The following is a 23,264-nucleotide window of genomic DNA, read 5'->3' as shown; positions in this document are numbered from 1 at the left end:
CAGTACGTCCCTCGGCCCGTGCCACTTCCAGCAGCTCCCATTGACCCGGAGGAGCGAACCACTGGGAGCTGCAATTGGCCGAATCTGTGGATGCGGCAGGTAAACAAACCGGCCCGGCCCGCCAGGGGCTTTCCCTGCACTAGTTTCGGCATAAGTTTGGGAACCACTGCTCTAGGCAGTGGGAGAACTAGAGTTAGGTTCCACCTCACAAGGTCCGGATTCTGCAATCCTTACTTACACTGAGTAATATTTATTCATGTAAGTAGTCCCATTGTAGTCCATGCAAGGGTTGTAGGCTCTGGGGCTAAATAAGAAAAGTGGGGATCAATATTTGGTTGCACATCCCCTAATTATTTTTATTAATTCTTAGCAGTCTCCCACTGTATGATCTCTCTTCTCCCCCTTTCCTACTCCTGAAATGTCTGGTTCTTGGCCCCTGATGTAAAACGATTCTGTACACAACTGAGTGTCGTGAACGGTGCCAAATATATGTATCCTGTTTTTTTGGGAGAAGACCTTAATATTTTTAGCTACCTGCTCTAGAAAGCTATGTGGCTTTTCTTCCCATTTGGAGTATGGGGAGTTCATGTAAAAGAGAATGGTTTTTGTTTTTATTCCCCTACAAGATAATATGTCCAGCCTTCCTTTGTTACAACCCAACAGAGCAAATTGAAAAGGTCCCAGAGCTTCAGCAAGCTAGAAATGAATCCCCTGTTTAGAGGTTAACTAAAGTACTTCTCCCTCTTCTTTAAAATGGGAATAGGGTTAAGAGCCAGGCAACCTGCTACCTATCCTCTTGCTCCCTCCGCTGTGCAGTTGTGCACATACAATAGACATAATCTCTTTGTTTTGTTTCTCAGAAGTTGATCTGCCTTTGAAGAAGGATGGGTTCACATCAGAGGGAACCACACTGGAAGCCTTGCTGCGCGGGGAAGGAATTGAGAAAAAAGTGGATACTAAAGAGGAAGACACTATACAGGAAATCCAGGTAAAACAAGAGCATTTATGTTGGCTGCACCATATGTCTCCATACTGGGACAGCAGGGCTGCCTTTAAGATTTTACCTTTCATTCTCCAAACCCAAACCATTAGTATGTTTGTAGTTTGTGTCTTTATGTCAGAATGCTGTATTAATGCATAGTGATATCATACCCGTGTGCCATGGAATGTGATGAAACCCTGACACTATGTTGTGATGCTCAAAATAAATTCAGAATTTTGTATAACTATCTAGTAAAAGTGTCACAAGAATTGGGACTGCCTGACAAGTTCTTGATGGCTTGCAACCCAAACACGGCAGCATTGTACATGTGAGATTATCAGCTACAGCGACTGACTAGTGGAGAGAGATGAGTCCAAACCATAAACTGGATCTCAACAGCCTCAAGCTTTGGGAGAGTTCAGTTTTTGATCTTAAATTGGGCCCATAGCTACTGATTTTTTTTTTTTAAAAAAGTGGCACTGGCCAGTCTGTATTCTTTGTCCAAACAGAATGTCTGAAAGCAAATAGCATAAACGTGTTTTTCAATTCTTTCATCTTTAATAATTCCAGTTATTATTAGTAACACAGGCAGGGAAAACTTAATTTATATCTTGTCCCTTTAAATCCTAAACCCTATTATCCCTTTAAATATTAAATAATAAGGATTGCCTTCCGATCATTTACCAATATTAAAAGTAAAAACTAGTTGCTGGTCTCTGGTATAGCTAGGATCCTGCTAATCTAAGGGACTACTAGAAGAGTTATATGCAATCTTCATAATGAAATCTTTGACTCTGGCCAGTTTTGTTGAGGTTTGCAAACCTTTCAGGGAAGTAGAGGCAAATTTTGAATGAGCTGAAGGCTGCGTTCAGAATGAACTTACACTGATCTATGGTTTCTAGTATGAATCATGTGAAACCGGCAAAACTTGGTGATTTTGGCTGAGATTCAAGTGCTGGGGTTCATTCCTGAAACTTGAAGCAAAACTGAAGTATGTGGCCCAACAGAGATCAAAACTGAAAATCATGAGCATCAGATCTGCATAGCTCTGGAACCCAATCCTGCAGCACTTATGCTTGCGAGCAGCCTCACTGAAATTTCACCTATGTAAGGGCTGCAGGATTAGAGCTACTAGTGACACATGTAAGGAAGCATTGTACATATACATGTGCACATTTGCAAAAGTGACTTGTGATTTTGTAAGCCTCAGTTTTGTAGTGCCCAGCTTGGGACACAATAAAGGGACCTGATTTTTCAAAAGACAGATGCTCTGCACCTTGGTGCACCCAAAATGTAGGTAATGATTTTTAATCTGTTTTACATCCCTTTAAATGAGAACCTTCTTTTCTGTGGGCTGGAAAATTGCCAAAGGAGAAGCATTCCATGTTCACAATGAGGTCTATGTGAAAAGCCTCCTTCATCTCCCCTTTTCTGATTCCAATAACCTCAAAGCCCTAAAGACTCTATTACAGAAACTTCCAAGGTCACCAGAAATCATGGTGCAGCATCTTTATGAGTGCCTTTGGATGCTGCTGTGCAATCTGAGCTCCCAAGTTATTCCTGGCATCAGCCTGAGGAAAGAGACTTCAGAGACAGCGGAATTGACAGCAGTCTTGGCATCACTGCATTACAAAGTGAGGAGGGAAGAAGTGTCTATACAAGGAGCCTTCAGCTGTACTCTCTGAGCTGTGACCTGTCTTATGGATGCCGGTTTCATCACAGAGCTGATGTGGGAGGCTTTCCTTGCTGCTGTTTCCTATGCATGTGCAGATTTGTTGGATTCAGTCTGCACAACAATTACTTTAACCATAGCTCACTTTCAGCAGGTGGTAGGGATGGTTGGTCAGTTGGAGGACAAGATCATCATTAGTTCTTTGTGCCCATGCAGAGGTGTAAGGGAGGTTGTGTGTGTGTATGTGGAAGTCTCCCTCTTACTCCTCTACATAGGCTACACATTCTGCTAGTCTCAGTTTGGGAAGGTCCAGGAGGAAGCTGTGTGGGGCTGCTACTCCTCCTCACATGCAGGTGGGGGAGCATGAACAGAGTCATAATTCCCTCCTTTGTCCCAGCTAGGAACTGCCCTTTACTATGGGCTGAGAGTAAACTTTCACTCTAGCCCTTAATGTGGATTGGGAGAAAAGCAGGGACTCATTGCTTACCTGCATTAAAATATGGTGAATTGGAAGAGTGTTTTGGAAGGACGGAGTAGGAAAATAATAGATATTTTGCTAAAAAAAGAATAAGGATTGCCCCCTCTCAAATAGGTGCAGTTACTATGGGCCAGATGTTCATCTACTATTTACATGAATTGAGATTTGGCCCCATGTGAGATCACTGTTGAACCTATGCCTCAAGTGGGGTGAAAACGGCATCATCTTTTGGAGTAGGCTTAAACCAAAGTCTTTGATCAGTCATTAAAAGTTGACCTGGCATTTTCCACAAGAATTAGAGGTATTACCTGGCATCCTGGCCATGTTCACATGTGGTTAATTGGTCTGCCTACTTTGAATTTGCCCTGTAATTTCAACTGGAGAAAGTATTCTACACTATCCCTTCTTAATACTGTTGTGTACTGTTGCTGATGCAGAATGGAGTTGCTGGAGTTAAAAGGCACTGTGAAAATGGAAGATGTTATAAGTAGTTTTCAAAATTTTTTACATAGCATTTATCTCTTCAGGAACAAAAATTCTTCAGGCATTCCCTGGACTTTAAAAGTATGAAGTTGCCCCTATCAATATATGTAACTGTGTGAATTTTGAAATAATAATTATATGTGGTGATGGGAAGTGACTTAATGTTTCATCCTTCCAGGAACTAAAATTATGGGAGAAGACCAGGACTCACAATAGTTTGATCCCATAAATGGCCCCCTGAGGCGTTAAAAAAGAGAGAAACATATTTCCCAAACCCTACAAATATTAGACTTCCCACCAAACTCTACAGGTTATTTAAACTTTTTTAAGGGACACCATGACAGATATAGCAATTTCTTGCCTTTCCTCAGGAGATGTTATTAAATTAAGTTTTAAGTATCTTTGGTGTCCATTATATTAAATGCAAAGTTTGTGTATTATTATGAGGCCTGGGAGTTCAAAGGACTATCCTGAAAATGTGCAAGCAAAAAATGGACTTTTGGGACAGTAAGTAAAGAAACAGCTGAACTGCTCTGCCTGGGTTCTGGTTCTGAATCTGAGACAATTATGAACTTGTAACCATGGGAAAAACCCAGTTGTGGGTTTTGAAGGACTGACACCTAGCAGAGTCCTTGTTAGAGTTGTGGGGTGATCTCTGGTAAGATTTTTAGCATGCGTGCAGGTTCTTTTGTTGTTTTTAATATGTTTCTCTGTAATGCTTTCACTTTAAGAATAAATGTGCTTGCTTAGAAAGAGCTGTGTGGTAACATATAACTGTGGGCAACACAAGCATGAGTGAGATGCAGGTGAGAGGTGATGGCTGGGAGCCGTAATCCTAGAAGTGGGTGCCCTTGGTGGACCATGGAGGGGGAATAGAGATGCAATTGCCTTGAAACTGTGACAGACGTCCAATATCTTGGCTCAGAAATGTAAATGGATAAGATTATAATAATGTGGTGCAGGTGTTCCTCCAGATTCTAAATCCTTGTCAGTGAAATCTCTCTGTGTATTCTCTCCCAGCATCCTGAGCAGTCAATGCCAAAGGTTCACAAGGCTCAAAACTAAGTGTTTTGCTTCTATTCTCCCTCTGCTGGCTCTGTAGCAGCTTTTAACTAATAAGTATCCAGGAGACTGGATAAGTCAGAATTTGGTAACCGATTACAAAACCTTTCGATCACCTCTAACTCAGTGGTTTGAATCCGTTTCATGACTGAATGATGTTGCCATCTCAAGAATACTGGTGGCCTGTCTGAGTGATTTCAGACCAGCTCCTAAAGAATAAGCACTCACATCATGACTGATGCTGGGTGGCCCCTTTTTGCTCTCTTAGCAGAGATGCTAAGGACTGAGTGGGTTATGAAGATTGAATAATCCTTTCACCTCAACAGAAGTTTGCTCCGTCTCAGTATTGTGGGGGAAGCTTGCACTGTCATTGCTTGCTATATCTGCTTTGTGGATGCTTCCAGAGCTATCTAATGGGACACCTTTCCCCAAGCATGGAATTCACAAAAACAGGAAAAATTAACAAATCCCAGGCACAATTCTGTGAGGTGATGAGCAATTGCTGCTCCCACTGACTTCAGTGGGAATAACATTTGCTCAGCATTTTGCAGGATCAGGACCTCTTATTTCCAGAGCTGTATAGCTACTTAAGGTACTGGTACCCCAAAGGGATATTAATTTCAAGGGCCATTAGAAACGCAGAAAATGAATGTTTCACTAAATGGGAAAAGTTGTAGACTACTATGGAAAGAAATGTTGATTTACATCTTCTAAGAGTTAATTTCAGAAGAGAATCTCCACCCCCCCCCATCCCCTAGACTGTGTCTTGCTAGTGTCTGGGATGTCAGCCTTAAGACTGGTATTTCTCAGGAACCATTTCCCTGCGGAAATGAGGGTGGGTGAGGGAGGAACTCTCTAACTTTTGAGGGTGTTGACTGGAAGGAATTGGGGATGCTTGGATCTGATTCTGGCATTAGAGAATTAGTACACTTGTAATTTTAATCACCTATTTAGACCTCTTGTTTGCATGTTGTATCCATTTTTGTCTGTCTTTACCTCTGAAATCAATTTGGGACAGGGACTGTCTCTCTCTTTGTGTTTGAAGAGCACACTTTGGGCATTACCACAATCTCAATTGTAAATAATAATTGACCATATGTGTCTTCTAGCAAACAATAGTCTTTTTTTCTAAAAAAGATTGTTTATTTGTTCCCTATAGAGAGTTTTGGAAAATGATGAAAATGCTGATGAAGTGAATGAGGAAGAGGAATTAGAAGAAGATATTCCAAAACGAAAGAACAGGCCCAGAGGACGGGTAGGTTGGGAATCTATGGGAGAAGAAAGAAGGGAAGCAAACCCCTATTCTCACATTCTCAGTTGGTTTCTGACACACACACACACCCATAGATATGCTGAAGTGATATCCATGTGGTAAATTGTGGAATGACAGCCAGTGATTTTTATGTTTTCTCATGTTTTCAGTTTATTTCTGCCTATTACTAAGAAATAACACAGTTGGGAGACTTAGAAGATGGAGCAAATTTATTATAGGGATGAATTTTTATTTTTAAAATAAAATCTAATAATGATGATTATTATTATCCTGTTATTACAATCACCTGACCTTGAAATACCATTCCTTACTAAAAAGATAAATGCAAAAAATATTTGCAGTCCCAAAAGCCAAAACAAAGTCATCTTTGATTTTCTGTTTTTTGTTTAACAATTTAAATATATTTCGCTATGTTCTTCAAAGATAAAGTCAGCAGTGAAAGTTTGTAGTAGCATGCTAAGGGTGTGTAGTTTGTAGTAGCACTCTATTCCGGCACAATAGAAATCAATGGCAAAACTCCCCTTGATTTAAATGGGGCAGGATTTCACTCCCAGGAGACAACATTTATATCGTGCTTTCTGTTCTAGAGCCCTTATTAAGCGCGGGCACAGTGCAACCAGCCACAATAAAATCTCTTGCCCTTGCCATGCTAGTGAGTCCTGCTCTGCTAGTGACCTTGACTTCTCACAGTGATGAGAGTGCAGAGGGGAGAAAGAGCTCCAAATGCCATAAACATTTAATTGAGTGAAGTCAGCATGTTGAACCAAAGCAGAATTATACTTTAAAATGTAGGGCCAGCTCCTCAGCTGGTGTTAACTGGTATAGCTCCACTGAAGTCTGCCTTTGAAATGCTCTGCTCCTCACGAAGTTTCCAACCTGAAGTAGGAACTAGGACAAAGGGGTCAAAATTGAGGAGACTTGAAAGCTGAACCTGAGAAAGGACTGCACTTCCTTGCCTAGAAAGGAGGGATGGGGTATTGTTAAAGGCTGGTAGACTATAGGGGAGGACATGCTGAAGGAAACTAGATTCTGCAAAATTTGGTCCATAAACCTCTTGCTATTTGGAACAAATGAGGACTGAAGGCATTGACACAGAATTAATGCAGCAGAATTATTGCTCTGAACATTCCAAATTCTATGTGTCCCTTTCTTTTCCTCCAGCATGATTTTATTTTTAATTCTGGACCCTACATCTGTCCCTCTGGCTACTCCCTCTGTTTGGCTCCATTAAGCTGCTTCAAATCAGCTCTGTTGAGGCTTCCAGGCTTCACACATCAAGTATCCTAGTTCCTGCTGCATGCCGGCAGGAGAATGAAGGCAGCTGTGGATGACTGAATCCAACAGACGGAAGCCCTGACAGCATGAACGTGGCATTCAGTTTTGTGCCCCTGGGATGACTGCCTGGTTTTCTGGCCCCCTAAGGCTAGCTCTGAAATAATGGATGTGCTAGTAAAGAGATTGAAGGCCAAGGAGATGGATTCACACAGAGGTTTTTAAAATCTTTGTTGGATGGAGAAAATGTGGAAGGGGCTGGGACATGAAGTTTGTTTAAAAAATATAAAAGCAATGCAGCTGCACATGTCCAGTACAAGTGCTCTTCAAGTATATACGGGGGGGGGGGGCATTTTCAAAAATGCCAAAAGGCTTTAGGAGCCATGTCCTTTTGAAAGACACTGACTCAATCTGAAAATCTCCCCATGTTTGATTTATGAAAAAGAGTATATGTGGTCATGTCATGAATGCTTTGCACTTGTATTTCTGTAAAGGACAGTTAGAAGGGAAACAGCTGGCTGTAAAATGCTAAGCAATGGATCTTAAATTGCCATTCTACTCTGAAAAGTGACTATATTAAAATGACACCACCTTACTCCACAGATCTGCTCCCTGTGTGTCTACAGAGTCATACTGCTAACTAGTGCCAAAAAGAAGTCTTTACTGCTCTTTTATTCCTTTTTGCCCTGCAGAACCAGTGCCCGTAGCCTGGCCAGGGGGTTGGAGTCTAGTCTGTCCATCAATAGAATTGTTTAAGGTCCAATCAGTTACACCTGTGCTAACCCACGGAAGAAAATGGGGATGCACAGGTGTCACTAAGGGCCTGATTTGGCTTGTGCTGAGAAAAGGAAGGAGTCCAGGCTTACTCTCAGCGCCTAGGGTGAGTTTGCAGAGCTGGCAGTCAGGAAAAAAAAATATCTTTTTTGTTTGTAAACTGAGCACTGAAACTGATATTGAATCACTGAGACAATGAACATGGATTGCATAAATCAATTATTACAGAATCATTTTTAGGGGTAGGTGCACCCTTTAATTTATTCTTACAAATCTTGTTTCCTGGATGCACATCAGCTTCCTTAAAGATTGTGTTTGTAGTTACTATGAGGAGTTTGTGCCCCACTACATTTCATTTGATTTATGTTTGACTCACTTGAGGAGATCACACACTGGTCAGAATGTAGTGCCCTGCTTTGAACTCTGCTTGCAGGAGGCAAAACTCTACTGATCATACCTGACAGTATCCACCCCATCCAGCCAGTCACAAATCTGTCCCTCTCCTCCAGGATTGCAATGAGGATAGGCTTATTCCTACTCCATCCAAGTGGTTAAGAGGCTTTATTGGGTTTGTTCTGGAGACCTGAGCAACCCAATGGGATAGGGTTCATTTTAACCTGTGCAGTTTATGTAAGCCCCTCTTTTCATCATCTACCAATGGTATGTCAGTGTAAAACTGTCCCTCGTGCCTTGTCTTCAGACCAATGATGGAATACAGCTCAGTTAACTAGAGTGCTGTTCAGTGTACATCAAGGAGTTGTAAAGGTTAGCCCATAGAGCCCTTTAGTATTTGGGACACTAATACTATTTTCTACATCTCTGCATCATCTTCAGTTCTAACTGCTAATGCTGCTTCAATTTCATATTCACTCAAACAAAAAGCAAAGGGATTCGGAGCAGTTAGCTCTAGGAGGGAAAGTAGGAGCCAAGGACTTATCTATTTGGAAGACTGAAACAATTGAGGTGTGTTGCTTTTGCCTGAGGACTCAGTGGCTCAGAGTATTAGGAAAGGGCCATATAACCTTCTCCCTTGAGATCACTAGTTTGAATAGAGATCAGGCCCAAAGTTATTATCATTTAAAGACTGTCCATTGGCCGACATAAAATAATTTGGGGTGGTGGGTTCAGTTCCCAATATCCACATCGCAGCCACGCCCATTGTAACTGGTGCCCAAGTTGGCATTCTCAGCTGAGAATGGTGAAGATTGAATGGCATTAACACTGAACTCCATTCTTATCCCTGGTGTTCAGATCAGCACTGATGCACATATGCTGGGCAGCTCTTTATGGATAAATCAAGGACCTCAGTCTCCTGGGCTGTTGGGCTAGCACCTTTCACCAGCACAAGATGTACTTTAAAAATATTAAAAGGAAAGAATCATAGTTATATCTCATAATGTTATGAGCCTGTTTTCAGACTGATTTCAGTCGTGTTACTTCTAGCCACAAATGGATTTATGTCCTCCCATTCATTCATTCATTCATTGATTAGGCTCAACACTTGAACACTACCTCCTGTGACTTGACTGAAATATGCCGTGGCAGTGAGGCATGAATCATTATAGTGCTATGACTAATCAGGTAGGGATCTCTACTCTAAGGGAGCTCTGCCACTTTGAAAGCTCAATAAATATACAGTGTGTTTTAGGAAAAGGCAGGGCCCCAGTAATCTGCTTACAATGATGTAATGCTACTGAAGTCAAAGATGCATTTAATCCATAGTTTATACTGGTTGGGGCAAGTTGAAAGCTGTGAGGGGCACTGGAATGGTGTTAACATCCTTATTCTCATTGTAGGCTCGGGGATCTGGAGGTGGCAGGAGAAGGAACGATGCTGCCTCCCAGGATGACCATGACAAACCTTACGTTTGTGACAGTAAGTAGCACCCAGACCACCAGCTCTGCTTCCGGCCTGTCCAACCAGCTCAAATGCAATCAGGGCTTCATCCTTTCTTTTCCAGCAAAGAGTCCTGCTGCTCTCTGACTTGCATGTCTTTCCCCTGCTGCTGTTGGGGTTTTTGCGTGAAGGAAAGAAAGTGAAATCACCTCTCACGCTCTGTCAATCTCTCTCTCTCTCTGTGGCTTCTCTGCCTTAACACTCTCTCTCCCCCCACCCCCTTGTAAGATTCACCCTCTATTTTTTTCTCTGTTTCAGATAGTTACAAACAAAAGCTTAACTCAAAAATCTCTGACAAAAGTACTTCATCATTGTGTATCTCTCATTTATTTTTGTGGCGATTTCCTTTCTTTCAATCTCTTTTTAAATCTCAGTGGGCTAAATCTCAAAGTCCTAACTCTCTCAGCCCTTCCTCAGACAGAGCTCTTAGGGACATCAGTGGGAGCTGTGCCTCTGTAAGCACTGATTAAAACCTGACTCCCCAGTTCTGTCACCAAAGGAAGGTGTGATTGTAGCCCGGGTAGGCATACCCATGTGGGCATTAATCTAGCTAACTCAAGTGCCAACAGTAGTGTATGTGTGGTAGCACAGGCTTCAGCATGGGCTAGCTGCCCCAGTGCTGCCTGCCAGGGACCCTGGGTATGCAGCTCAGGCGGCTAGCCAGCGCTGAAGTCCATGCTTCCATATTGTCACTACTATTGTTACCCTAACTAGCTAGATGAAAGCTAGCATGGATGGTCCTAACCACACTACTGTCATACCTTAATTTGCTGTGTAGATGTACCCTGACTCACTGTGAGTAGTAGCTGACTCTGTGATGGGTTCCAGTGGGACTGCAGATGAAGTAAGGCATTACTCTAAATAAGCAAGGGTGTCGGACTGTGAGGAAGAACTCCAGAATTTGGCATAGTATGAATTTACAGTTAGGATCTATCCATTGGCATTTTTTCTTCTTCTTTTTCAACTCTTTCTCACTTCAATACATCCTATTCAGTGAGTGACATGCTGGGCCAAACCTTTGTCTTTCTGAGAAGCTCCCATTTCAATACTTAGCATAGATTGGGTGTTCATTGGGAATTTGTGCTGTCAAATACCACCTAGCATAGAAAGTGCTAAATAACCAAAGCTAACAGAGTGCTGTTGTGTGTTGAGTCGGTTCCAAGATGCTAGAGAGACAACGTGTGTGAGGTAATATTTTTTATTGGAGAAGTTGGTCCAATAACAGATCTTACCTCACCCATCTTGTTTCTCTGAAAGCTAATAGAGTCAGGAGGAGAGGTGACCATCTTCACTTCACAGCTCCAAAACGTTTTGGTGGGGTTTGGGATGAGTTGGTACGCCCACTCCTTTCTGCCCCCAACCTCCCAACTCTTCCAGCCCCAAAAGACCAATAATCACAATCGCTATCTATGAATCTGTAGGTTTCAGAGTAGCAGCCGTGTTAGTCTGTATTCGCAAAAAGAAAAGGAGTACTTGTGGCACCTTAGAGACTAACAAATTTATTAGAGCATAAGCTTTCGTGAGGCCGATGAAGTGAGCTGTAGTTCACGAAAGCTTATGCTCTAATAAATTTGTTAGTCTCTAAGGTGCCACAAGTACTCCTTTTCTTTTTATGAATCTGTAGTTTTTAAAAAGTGAAGAAATCTGGAACATACATGAAAGGTTTATTCCCCGCAGTCCAGCCATGCTCTTTCATGGTGAGGTTGGGTGACCCTTATATGGTGTTGTGGCTGGCATTCCAAATGTCTTGCTTTGGCAATGCAAACACTATGGGGACTCTAGGGATGGAGTTCCTTGATGGTGCAATTGATTTGGAAGGGAGAAAGTAAAGCCTTGAATGAGCAGAATGGTCTCTAATATGTCTGCACATGAGTATAACCTCATCACAAGAGGAGGAGCTCTTTAGGATGAAAGGATGGGGGGCCTCTGCAGGTTTATATTTAAGGATCTGATTTTACATTGGAGGGTTGAAATTTCCCCTTCTAAGGATTGTCCAGAAGTCCAACACATATTTTCTGTTTAAAATCCTGAGTCTTTCAGTGAGAGTGGATGTGTGTGTGGGATTGTCTATATCTCCTTTCTTGGAAATGCCCCCACATGCAAGGGCACTTCTGTGGATTATAGGCATTTTGAACACATTGTGACTCTTTTCTGCTCACTCCCATTTCCCTAGCAAGAGCATAAATGATTTAGCTCAGCTGTGGGATCACCCAGGCACCTTAGTGACATGCAAAGAGGTGATTCACAGATAATATGTGACACATCAAAGATATCAAAGCAGGCAACAGAAATCTTAGCTGAAGCCAAGGTTATGGTGCATGTTGTACTGATGTAGTTTTGCCCATTGCTAATTCCTGGTTTACATTTTAGAGTATAAATTTACTTTTTGTTTTGAAAAATAAATCTTTCCCACTCCCTTTGGCTGAAATCTTTCATTTTTAATAAACTTATGATCAGAAGTGAGGACCAACAAAGATGGCTAAGGGAAGGTTGTTATAGGTAACAGAACTCTTTTACATTACTATGGGGGAACGGAAAGAGGGTTGCTCCAGCTATAGTGCCATCTTTCTTGTGTAAGTATCATCTTCTCCCTCCCTTTTAATATTCATTAGAACTTATATAAATAATTTGTAGTGAATGATTTATTTGACACATTTAGACTTCTTCTCTGTTAATGAATTGTCAGCAAACAGTTTAAGATTTTTTAAAATTTATTTCTTCTTCAAAATTATTTGCCAAATATTTTCTACAATTATATCTTGATCTATAGATTGTTTGGGGAACGTTAATTCCCAATATTCAATGTATAAATTCACAGCTAGATTAGTTAGTTTTAGATGGACGCATGCAGGTTACAGAGTATCGTTTCTGTTCCCTGTCTCATTACTCTTAGAATCACATTACTGGTGTGAATAATTGTCTTCGTGAGTCCAGAATTTGCTTTTCCTGTATATTCTCTAATTTTCACTCCAAATTTTCTGTTTTTGCAAACATGCCTGCCAGTAAATTTGTTTGCTTGAATGTTTGTGGAAAATGAAAAAACACAAAAAGAGCACAAACAGAACTGAATTGAAGTATTATTTATTTATTTATTTATTTATTTAAAGGATATAGTCACAGAAAATTCTTTGAGGAATTTGACCAGCTCTGCTTTCCCATTTATAAAACTATACTTAGGAAACAGAATCTACTTCAACAGTTGTCAGTACTCGCATAAAGGTCTGTGAGAAGCTACCTGTCCATGTGTCAGCAGCATGGCTGTGAAGGAGCTAACCCCTGAGCCCTAGTTAGCCTCTTCGCCTCTGACTTCTTGCTGGCAGACCTCCTTCCACTGGAAGATGACAATGCTACTCCAGAGAAGGTACTCAGCTGTGACCAAGTGGGGAAAGGTAATTGGTTATGTGCCACCTGAGCGGATTTTGTCCAGTTGGCTGGTCCAGAAATTAGAACTGCTTGAAAAATGGAATTTTCGTCCCCCAGAAAAATTTTGGTTTTGTCCCAAATCGAGATGAAAAGTCAAAAATGTGGAATTTTTTGTGAAATGAAAATCTTATTGAAATATTTCATTAGACTTGTTATACAACATACTATAATGATTGAAACATTTTGACTTTTTAATATTACATTCTAATGTAACATAAAAGTGGAAACAAAATGTTTTGATAATTTCTCATCAAAAATAACAACAACATTGATATGTTCCCGGGAAAAGTTTCCATTTTGTTGTATCAGCATTGTCTGATGGAAAACTGGTCAATCTGAACATTTTCAACCAGCTCTACCAGATACCCTTGAAAAGGGGGTTGAAGAACGGGACCGAGAGGAGACCATGTGGGAGGGCTGTAGGCAGGAATGTGTACTGCTGCTTACAAACACAGCCTGAATACATAACTAGGAGATAGGGCCATACATCCAGGCTAAGTAGGTGCCAGGGTACCAAATCATGCTAGAAAGCAGACCCAACATAGCCCGGGGAAGACTGGGGAGCTCCTACTACAGCAGCTTCAGATGAATAACAGGGTACAAGTTTCAAATGAAGGGCAGAGTGAATGAATGAACGTATAAATGACAGTAAAGGACAATTGATGACATATGGTCATAAATGTTGCCCTGTGGGATTCACCAGCCAGAGAAGTCTCACCACAGCTGTGTTCTTATCCATGATTTGGTTGTCTTTGAAAATCAAACATCTTCACTCTGGTAAAACTTCATCAACATTATATGAAGTTTCATAGCTTGGGTTCTGGAACAAAAAACTGTGAACAATTCTAGCTTCTGAACTAGACTAGCTGACGTTCTTCCATCTGTCTGAAGTGGTCCACCTGTGCTAAGTCATCTAAGTGCTACTTAGGGTAGGTCTACACTGCAGCTGAGAGTATGCTTTCCAGCATGGGTAGACAGACTCATGTTAGCTCTGTTTGAGCTATCTCACAAAAAATAGCACTGTAGCTGGGGGCTGCCCGGGCAGTGGCATGGGCTACCCCAGGGTGTGTGGGCAGGTTTGTTCTCAGATGGCTAGCCCAAGCTGCCAGCTGTGCTACCCCCAGCTACACAGCTATTTTTAGTGTGCTAGCTCAAGCACTGCTAGCACATGTCTGCCAGTCCATGCTGGCAAGCACGCTTCCAGCAGCAATGTAGACATACCCTTACTCTTCTTCCTCCTTCTGTTCCTTCCCCCACCTCACTGTAACTAATCTGCAAATATACTTACTTGCATCTTCTTTTAAATTCCATTGTTCTTTTCCTCTACTCTATCTTCACATGTGGGGTTTCCCTTTTCTGCTTCTATAAAAGGAGTTGTTGCATGTAACTTTGTCAAGCATTTCCCTCTCTATTCTGTCTCACTGTTTCTTCTCATCTCTGTGTAACTTTTCTTCTCTTTATAGTGCACTTTGATTAAGACAGCTTACTTTATATAGCATCCTTTGTACCTAGACTCTTTGAGGTTGGGATCCCAAGTGGGCCTTTTAGTCCATCCCCTTCACAATGGTAGAACTGGTTTAATTCTTCCTATCATCCCTGATGGACCGGTGACTAATCCAGCCTTGAGTATCCCTAGTGATGATGATTCTTGTCTAGAAGCTTGTTCTGTTGCCCCAACTGTCCTTTTGGTTATCAAGTTTCTCCAAATATTTAACCTGAATTTTCTCTGCTGTAGACTTACACCCATCACTTTGTATTCTCTTCTTGGTGCCTAATGAGAATAATTGTTTCTTGGCTTCTTTATACTCTCCTTTTCTGTATCTGAAGATACTTATCATATCTCTCCTCCAGTTCTCTTATCAAGCTTGTTGCTCTCCTCTGAACTGTCTCCAATTTGTCTGTCTATTTATTTACAGTGTGGTGGCCAAAACTAAACATAGCTCACAGTAGAAGGCTGAACTAGTGCAGAAGATAGGTATTAGGTTCAGTAACTATTTTTGCTATCTTGTTTTACCCATAATACTCCTCATATAGCATATTCCTTTTGTGCACATGTTATGAGAGCTAGAGAGGCAATAGACCTATTGGTTTAGTTAGTCCATTCTTTTGCCAGTGCAGGATGGTATTCTCCAGGGCTATTTTCACTCATGAGTTAAAGATCTCAAGCAAAGGGGCTTTCTCCACTGCCACATTCAAACAGTCTTTATATTTAGTATACCTGTTCCGTCTCCATGCTACCTCAGCTAGTTATCCTCCGACTTCAATTTCTTCATTTTATTAATCTGTCTTACTTGAAACATGTTACATTTATCTTTGTTGGATCTCATAGTTATTAATGAGATTAATGATAGATTGGAGAAATGAGTTGAAATCAATCAGGCTCACGCAGGGCATTTTTTGTTATTTTCCCAAGTGTCTGTGATCTTTCCCAATGATCTGTCTGTACATGTCATTCTTGTATTCTCCACTCCATCTGCCAAATCAGTAATAAAAATATAGACTAGTACTGAACCCAAAATGGACTCTTGCAAGTGCCTAAGGCCAGTTTTTCAAAAGTATTTTGGTGCTTAACAACGCAGATAGGCACCTAGAGGGATTTCCCCCAAAGTATCTGAGCACTTCACAACCTTTAATATGTTTATTCTCACAATGCCCCTACGAAGTAGGGAAGTGCTGTTATCCTCATTTTACAGTTGGGGATCTATGGCACAGTGAGTAAGTGCCCAGGGTCACACAGTCAGCCTGGGGAAGATCCAGGAAGTAAACCCAGTCTCTCAAGTTCTTGGCTAATGCCTCAATCACTGTATCACCCTGACTTCAATTTACTTTTGAAAATCGCACTAGGTGCATTCTTTTGTACCTAAATACCATTGTAAATGTGGCCCCGGTGAATATTTTGAACTTGGCCCTGAACAATTAATATTCTAAATTTGATTTTTGTTTTTTTAAAAAAGCAGCCTCTACATTGTAGGTTGACCTCGTCAAAATTCTTCTAATTTTCTTGTGTGTCATGTGGCATAGTATCAAAGGCCTCATTAATGTCAGAATACACCTTGTCATCTGCATTCCCTTTGTACACTAACCCTATCCTGTTAGGCTGGGATTTTCAAACAGCCTAAGGGAGTTAGGGCACCCAACTTCCACTGAATTTCAATGGGAGCTGAGCACCCAACTAGCTCAGCATAGCATATTACATAACTGTGGCATAACTTGTTTTTTGCACACCTTTGTTGCTCTCTGTTTATCACCATATTTTCCAGTATGTGCTTACAAAGTAACTGCTTTATTCATTGTTCTAACAACTTACCAAAAATTGAAATTAAATTTGCTCCTCTACAGTCCCCTGTAGTCTTTCCTCACATCTTTAAAATTGGCATGATCCTGCCATTTTCACTTGCACAAACTTCCTGTTGATTTCAGTGGCAGGTTTTCTGGAGCAAGGCCTGCAAGATCAGGTGTTATGTTTTGCTTTTTGCATGGACTCTGAGACCTTACCTGCCTTTTTTGTTCTTAAAAACATTAACAATGGCTTTGATTGTGTTTCCACTGGCCCATTGAACTCTCTAGGGTAAATATCACTGCATCCAGTTAATTTGAATATATTCTGATTATAGCCTTGTAACATGGTCCCTCAGAAGTCCGCTTTGTGTCACCCTTCCCTTGATAACTATTAGAAGCTTAAGTGCTAAACCAGGATAACATTACCCTGCTTAGTGAAGACTGAAGAAAAGTAGCTATTAGGCACTAAGAACTAGAATAAAATAGAAGCAAAGTTAGAAGTGGATGGGGTTACCTGGTGTTGCTGTTAAAGATGGGTGAATAGGATGACATTGGGATTCAGAGGGCCTATTCTTTGGATGATATTTAGCTGTCCAAAGCCAAATATCAGCCTTTTAGTCCATCCCTCACAACCCTCAGAGGCTTCCTATTCCTGCAGAAGATCCTAGACCTCTAATTATCTGTGGTTTCCATGTAGGATGATGGTAGTCCTGTGCCCTGTGAAACTGTTTGTTAGCCAATGTTAAACGAATTTGATGGTCTCAGTCCACTTTCTAGATAAGTGTCCATATAAAAACCTTCATTACTTCTGCTACACTTATTGCTTATTGATTCCATTTTTGGCAGTCTCAGCAGAGAAGCCAAATAGATAAATAGATATGGAGATTACACGTCTCTGACCTGTAGAGGTGGACCCCACTTAGATCAGGCACATGGGTGGAGCCGCACAGGACTCTGTTGCTTTTTGTACCTGTGCTACAGCTGCTCTGGAGATTAACAGAGGACATCAGTTTTCAGGGTTTCCAATCCATAGCTTTCACCAGCAATTAGTTTAACCACATATAGTCACATTTAAAAAAAAAAGACATTTAAATGTTTTGTTTCTGCCTTTAATATGCATGTAGCCTGAAATTAGCACAGTAGGTAGGTACCAGGGCACATCCAGTTGGTCAGCCCAAACAGAACCACTCATTGTTTGGAAATCCAGTGGGAAATGTATTACCATTTTGTCATTGTGATTAACTAGACTTGCAACATGACACCCTTGATCAGCAAGAACCAAACCTACTGCTTTTCCACCGACGAAGTTCAAAATACAACCTGTAAAACATTAGACATCTCCAACTTCCAGATTCTGATTATGACGGTTTTAATAATGGAAACTATATTCCAGAGCCAATGCAAAACAGGGTTGGATTTTTTTGTGTGGAGAATAGGAGATGGAGATTACTTCACAAAATGGCTCCCTGGCAGTGATTAATTTAGGCTTTAGCATTTGACATTCCCTCCAGTTGAGAAGAAAGAACAGCCATTTGAAAGCAGGCAAAACAGAAGCAAAAAGAAGACCAATGTATGGGGGAAGGTGTGGTGAGAATGCAGCACTCACACCACCCCCAATTTCCTGTTTCCACTGACACATGGATGATTTTCTTCTGTCTCGTACTGGTGACAGATTGTATGTGTGTGTGTAGTGCTGGCTAGAACATAGCTCACCTCCTGCCAAGGACCACATGTGTAACAGTCTCAGAATGAGAGCAGTGCAGCCAATAAATAGCTAGTGACAAAGCCTTTTGAGCCATAGACCTCAAAGCACTTTTTAAAACAAGAAGTACCATTATCCCCATTTTACATAAAGGAAAACTGAGACACAGAGAGCTGAAGTGACTTATCCAAGGTCACAATACTCTTCAATTATGGAGTTGGGAATAGAACCTGGTTTTGTGAGGCTCCCTGTGTATGTAATCAAAGTGTCTCTAAGTAGGGCTTGTTTTCCCATAAAATAATTGGGTAAAATGTTAATTTCATATTCAAAATTTGGAAGTAAATTAAGATAAATCACAGAAGAGCATCTGTTGGAGAATGAGGCTTAGTAAGAGTTTGATTTGCACTGTTTCATTATGTGGCTTGTTCACCCAGTTTGTCCACAATTTAGCACTCTATGGTTTATAGCTGGCTGAATGCAAAACATATCACTTAAGTGCAGGATGGACCAAAAGGCATATCAGGCCAAATCCTTCAAAACCTGGTTTGGTTGCCTGATTAAAGTCCAAGTCAAAAAGGGAGGACTTGCCTCAGTGTTAGAAAACAGGAGAAAATCTGTCAATTGCTAGAATGATGTGTCCATCCTGGAGGAAAGTGAAAAAAAATACAAGGCTGTTTAATGGAGTGCAGAGCTACATGGTGACATTTGTAAAGTGCACATTCTTCATTTAAGGGGGAGGTGCATGGTAGCAGAGCATAACATCCAATGGATAGTTTTATCTGGGTTGTAAGATCATGTTCTGATCTCAGCCTTGGCAATTAAGAGAATGAGAGAGATGTGTTCTGAGCACAGGACTGGGAATCAAGAACTCATGGGTTCTAATCCAGGTTCTGACAAAGGATCACTGTGTGACTTTGGCAAGTCACTGAACCCCTCTGTGATTCTGTTTCCGCATCTGTATAATGAGGATAACACCACATAGGAACATAGGCAGGATTAATTAGTTAATGTCTGAAAATCCCTTTGAATATAGAAAACATTATATAAGTGATAGTGTCGATAAAAGAGTAATTATTAACAATACCTATCTCTGAACACAGTGTTATGTGAGGTTAATAAAATATGTTCTATCTGGAAAATAAGAGATTAGGCAGAATTTAGAACATAAGAGCGGCCATACTAGGTCAGACCAATGGTCCATCTAGCCCAGTATCCTGTCTTCCAACTGTCGTCAATACCAGATGCTTCAGAGGGAATGCACAGAATAGGTAATGATCAAGTGATCCATCCCCTATTACCAGTCTGGGGAGATTCCTATATGACATCCAAGTTCTGAGTTAGTTGTTATTCCAGCATACTCCTAGGGAAGGTGGTGATTGTTTTGCCTGGATAAGAACACAGGATACCCTTCTCTCCTACAAAAGATTAACTTGCACAGAGACTAGGAAATCCTAAGAGTTTCAACAGGTGCAGTTGACAGTGTGTGAGTGTGAGGAGTGGAAAGGTTTGGCCATCAAGAAGAAGCTGTGGGTTCAGCCTCAAACACCTGCAGATCCTCTGAGATCCTCCAACCCCTCAAGGTATCCACTGGGCCAGGTACAGTGGGCCCCCTCCCACTCTGGCTTAAATGTTCACTGGCCTCCTTCATTGCCAGGAATGCCCCTCGCTTCTGATATCCTTGGAAAACCCACTGTCTCTATCATAAGGATTGCTACAGAAAAGAGGGGCCAGTTGCAGAATTTAGTACAGCCTTAGGCTGTGTTCAACAAATAACTGACAAAAACACATAAGTTAAAATACTGTAGTGAAGTCTGTGAATAGCATCTGTAGCCCACAAGAATAGTGTAATTGTTTTTTAAAGTTTCCTTTTCATTCACATGAGCATAAATGGGATAGTGCAGGATACATCGATTTAACAATCAATTAATCTACTATGAACATATCTCGATCTGATTTTTCCAAGGTATGTAATAAGAGTCGTATAAACCAGAGGACTTTATCTTTTAAAATCATACTTCTTTGTACTATAAGCCATATAACAGTAAGTGTTTTCTATTTGTCTTGTTTGTGTAAAATGTTAAGGGTTGTGAATTCTTGCTGTTTGCCTGCCTGATAATTTTTGTATCACCAGTGTGTCCCATGTTCTGTGGGATGAAGGAAGATCTGGGTGGGAGTTCTTTCCTCTTCTGAAATGCAGTCAAAGAGTATCCGGCAGATACTGAAAGATGGGAGATCAAAGTTGCATTTCTTAAAGGACCTAAAAGACATTTTTTTAAAGGACCTATACCTAAAAACAGTCTTGTTTATTAACTCCCCCCACCACCGATAGGAAATTCAAAGTGAAGGTTACACTTAAAAGCAGCCCAGTGAGTTTAAAGTTTGAATATATACATTTAAGGCATCCAAACAATCTTAACTCTACCCCTATATATCTGCTTCTTCATTGTAAGTGTTATTTTTATATTAAAAAAAGAAAAGGAGTACTTGTGGCACCTTAGAGACTAACAAATTTATTAGAGCATAAGCTTTCGTGAGCTACAGCTCATTTCATCGGATGCATTCCGATGAAGTGAGCTGTAGCTCACGAAAGCTTATGCTCTAATAAATTTGTTAGTCTCTAAGGTGCCACAAGTACTCCTTTTCTTTTTGCAAATACAGACTAACACGGCTGCTACTCTGAAACCTGTTTTATATTAAAGGTGTTTTTAAAAGGGTTTTAAGAAGCCTATGGCTGTAGGCATTTTAATTTGGAAAAAGTCTGTACTGATACAATAAGTGTATAATTGCCATCTTTCCTTCATTTTTTTTCATAAGGGCTATAGGAAGCCTGTGTGGTCCATTGCTGTGAAAAACTTAAATTTGAAAGGATACTCTCTTGTATTTCTGTCTGACTCTTATAGTGCACCAGTGGCCATGGGATCTGGGCAATGAAAGAAGAGGTACACAGACTCAAAACAAAAGTGAACTTTACTCAGACCTTCCTAGAGTTTGGTTGTTTGTATTTAGATTTCCCCCATCTCCCCATCTCAACTTCTGTTGCAGTGATTAGGCGTTCATACAAATATAGGCTGCAAGTGATGTATTAAAACTGTGATACGAACATGCTTGGGGATGGCTTTGATTTTTTTCTTTTTTTAAAAAAAATAATGGTAACAAAGTTTCCTAGTGATCAGGTTACATTTTGGAGTCTATTGCTCCAAGGAAAAGGGATAGAGACTTACTTTTTTAAAATAAAAGCTTTGCTCTCCCATCAGTCATGTGGCACTCCATCAAAAGCCCACCAAAAGGGTTGATGGGCTGTTCTGATATTCCAGTTAGATAGTGAATAAGTTCTCAAACATGCCTTCCACCCCTCCAAGAATTGATCTTGTGCACTAGGTCTCGCTAAGATATTTTTATCACACTTAATTTGAAGTTTCTAGAACAAACCATTTTTGAGATGGACAAAAAAGACTTCAAAACACACCACCTGTTTTTCTGATTCCCATGTCTTAGAAACAGCTTATATAATTCCCCACAAATTTAACCAAAACAGAAGACACCTGCAAAATTTGAAGAGGAAAGAATCTTTTTTTTTTTCATTTGAGGACCAAGGGGTTAAATTTGAGTCTACAGTGGTAAGTGAGTCTCTGCCTTAACATAATATTTAACAACACCAGCAAGGAATATACCCAGTACTCTTTCATGTGTGCACCTAGGAGCTGTAATATAGTAGTGTCTTTTGGTAATTACCAACCAGGACTGGATTGGACCTGGTGACCTAGAGGTGAGAGAGACCATATCACTTTATCAGTCCCCTGACCCAGCCAGTCTCCTGGGAATTTCAGTGTTAACATTTTATCCTTCTTTCACATCCTTGTGCCTTAGATCTAATGTGTTTTATTCATTTGGTGCCTGATAATCCTTTCAGTTCCATGGGCACAATTACCACTGAAATTAATGAGACTTGCACCTATGTTAACGGACTCTGACCCAAGTTAATGGCCTCTCTTTAGTGTAAAACTAATCATCATTTTACTACCTCCTATTAAAAACCAAAAATTCTGGTCTCTTGGATAATAGGCCCTCACACTTGACCCCCTTGTTGGAACTCTCAGCAAAGCAGGAAAGGGCTGGATGTGTCATACAGACTGAATTCTCCTCTTACTTCGGGAGACGGTCCCTCCTGAAGCATGTTTTCTGGCTAGCGTGGAGGAAGCTTGCATTGCTGCTGCCTAAGTTGTGTGTTTCCTGCTCATATCAAGGCATTTCTTTAACTTTTTTATTTTTTTTAATATATTGTTTTTGTGTAAACAAAGGAAATAACATAAATGTTATACATGTGTTATTTAACCATAGTGGATGGAGAAAAATAGGACAAGAATGGTTATCATTATGAATCAATTATTCTTACTGATATCATGCCATAGATAAGCATGCTTTACAAACACCTAAGACCAGGTATGTTCCCTGAGGGAGTTTACAAATTAGTTAGAACAAGTTGAGATTAAAATGTTACTTCACCAATTTACAGTCTACAATTTCACATAATCTCCTCCTGAATGTGGATCATCCTTCTGCTTTTTGTGAGAAGTAGCAGAAAAGTTTTTAATAGTGAAACCTGATTACCGCAGTGTAAATGGACAAGTGCTTTTTGAGCTTTTTTGCTGAGCATTAGAACATTGTTGGACTCCTGCATGTGGGGAAGGTGAATGTGCAGGGTCTATCAGGAGGCATTGGACCCCTGACATTCCCTGCTCAATGAAAATCCACTCAGATCAGGTTACCAACAAAATAGCCCTCCAGAGCCTAGAAGGGCCAGGAGGATATACTGACCAATCAATAGCCAACAGGCCAGTTAAGAAGGTTTGCCTGTTTCTTCTCTGGGCAGTGCAGAGTGAGACTGGAATAGAGGAGCTGCAAGCTCCTTGTGATAGCTTCGGGCCAGACCAGGGCTTTGCCCTCAAGCACTGCAGATAGGCATTTGCC

The 23,264-nt window shown here is 40.8% G+C and overlaps 1 protein-coding gene across 9 annotated transcripts in view; it reads left to right on the top strand.

The window, feature by feature from the left end:
* Positions 1-23,264, top strand: part of DPF3 (double PHD fingers 3) — a 211,444-nt gene that overhangs the window by 125,549 nt on the left and 62,631 nt on the right. For all 9 annotated transcript variants that reach the window (XR_006281829.1, XM_043515701.1, XM_038405246.2 and 6 more), the window contains exons 4-6: positions 861-988; positions 5,837-5,932; positions 9,793-9,871. Coding sequence is in view for 8 of the 9 variants with exons in the window: in XM_043515701.1 (XP_043371636.1) it covers positions 861-988; positions 5,837-5,932; positions 9,793-9,871 (303 nt within the window). In the remaining variant the exon portion in view is untranslated. The remainder of the gene's footprint in view (positions 1-860; positions 989-5,836; positions 5,933-9,792; positions 9,872-23,264) is intronic.

This window comes from Dermochelys coriacea, chromosome 6 (genome assembly GCF_009764565.3).
Source record: "Dermochelys coriacea isolate rDerCor1 chromosome 6, rDerCor1.pri.v4, whole genome shotgun sequence".
Classification (NCBI taxonomy): Eukaryota; Metazoa; Chordata; order Testudines; family Dermochelyidae; genus Dermochelys; species Dermochelys coriacea.
The sequence above is the reverse complement of the archived record's forward strand: the minus strand, read 5'-3'. Positions and strand labels throughout refer to the sequence as shown.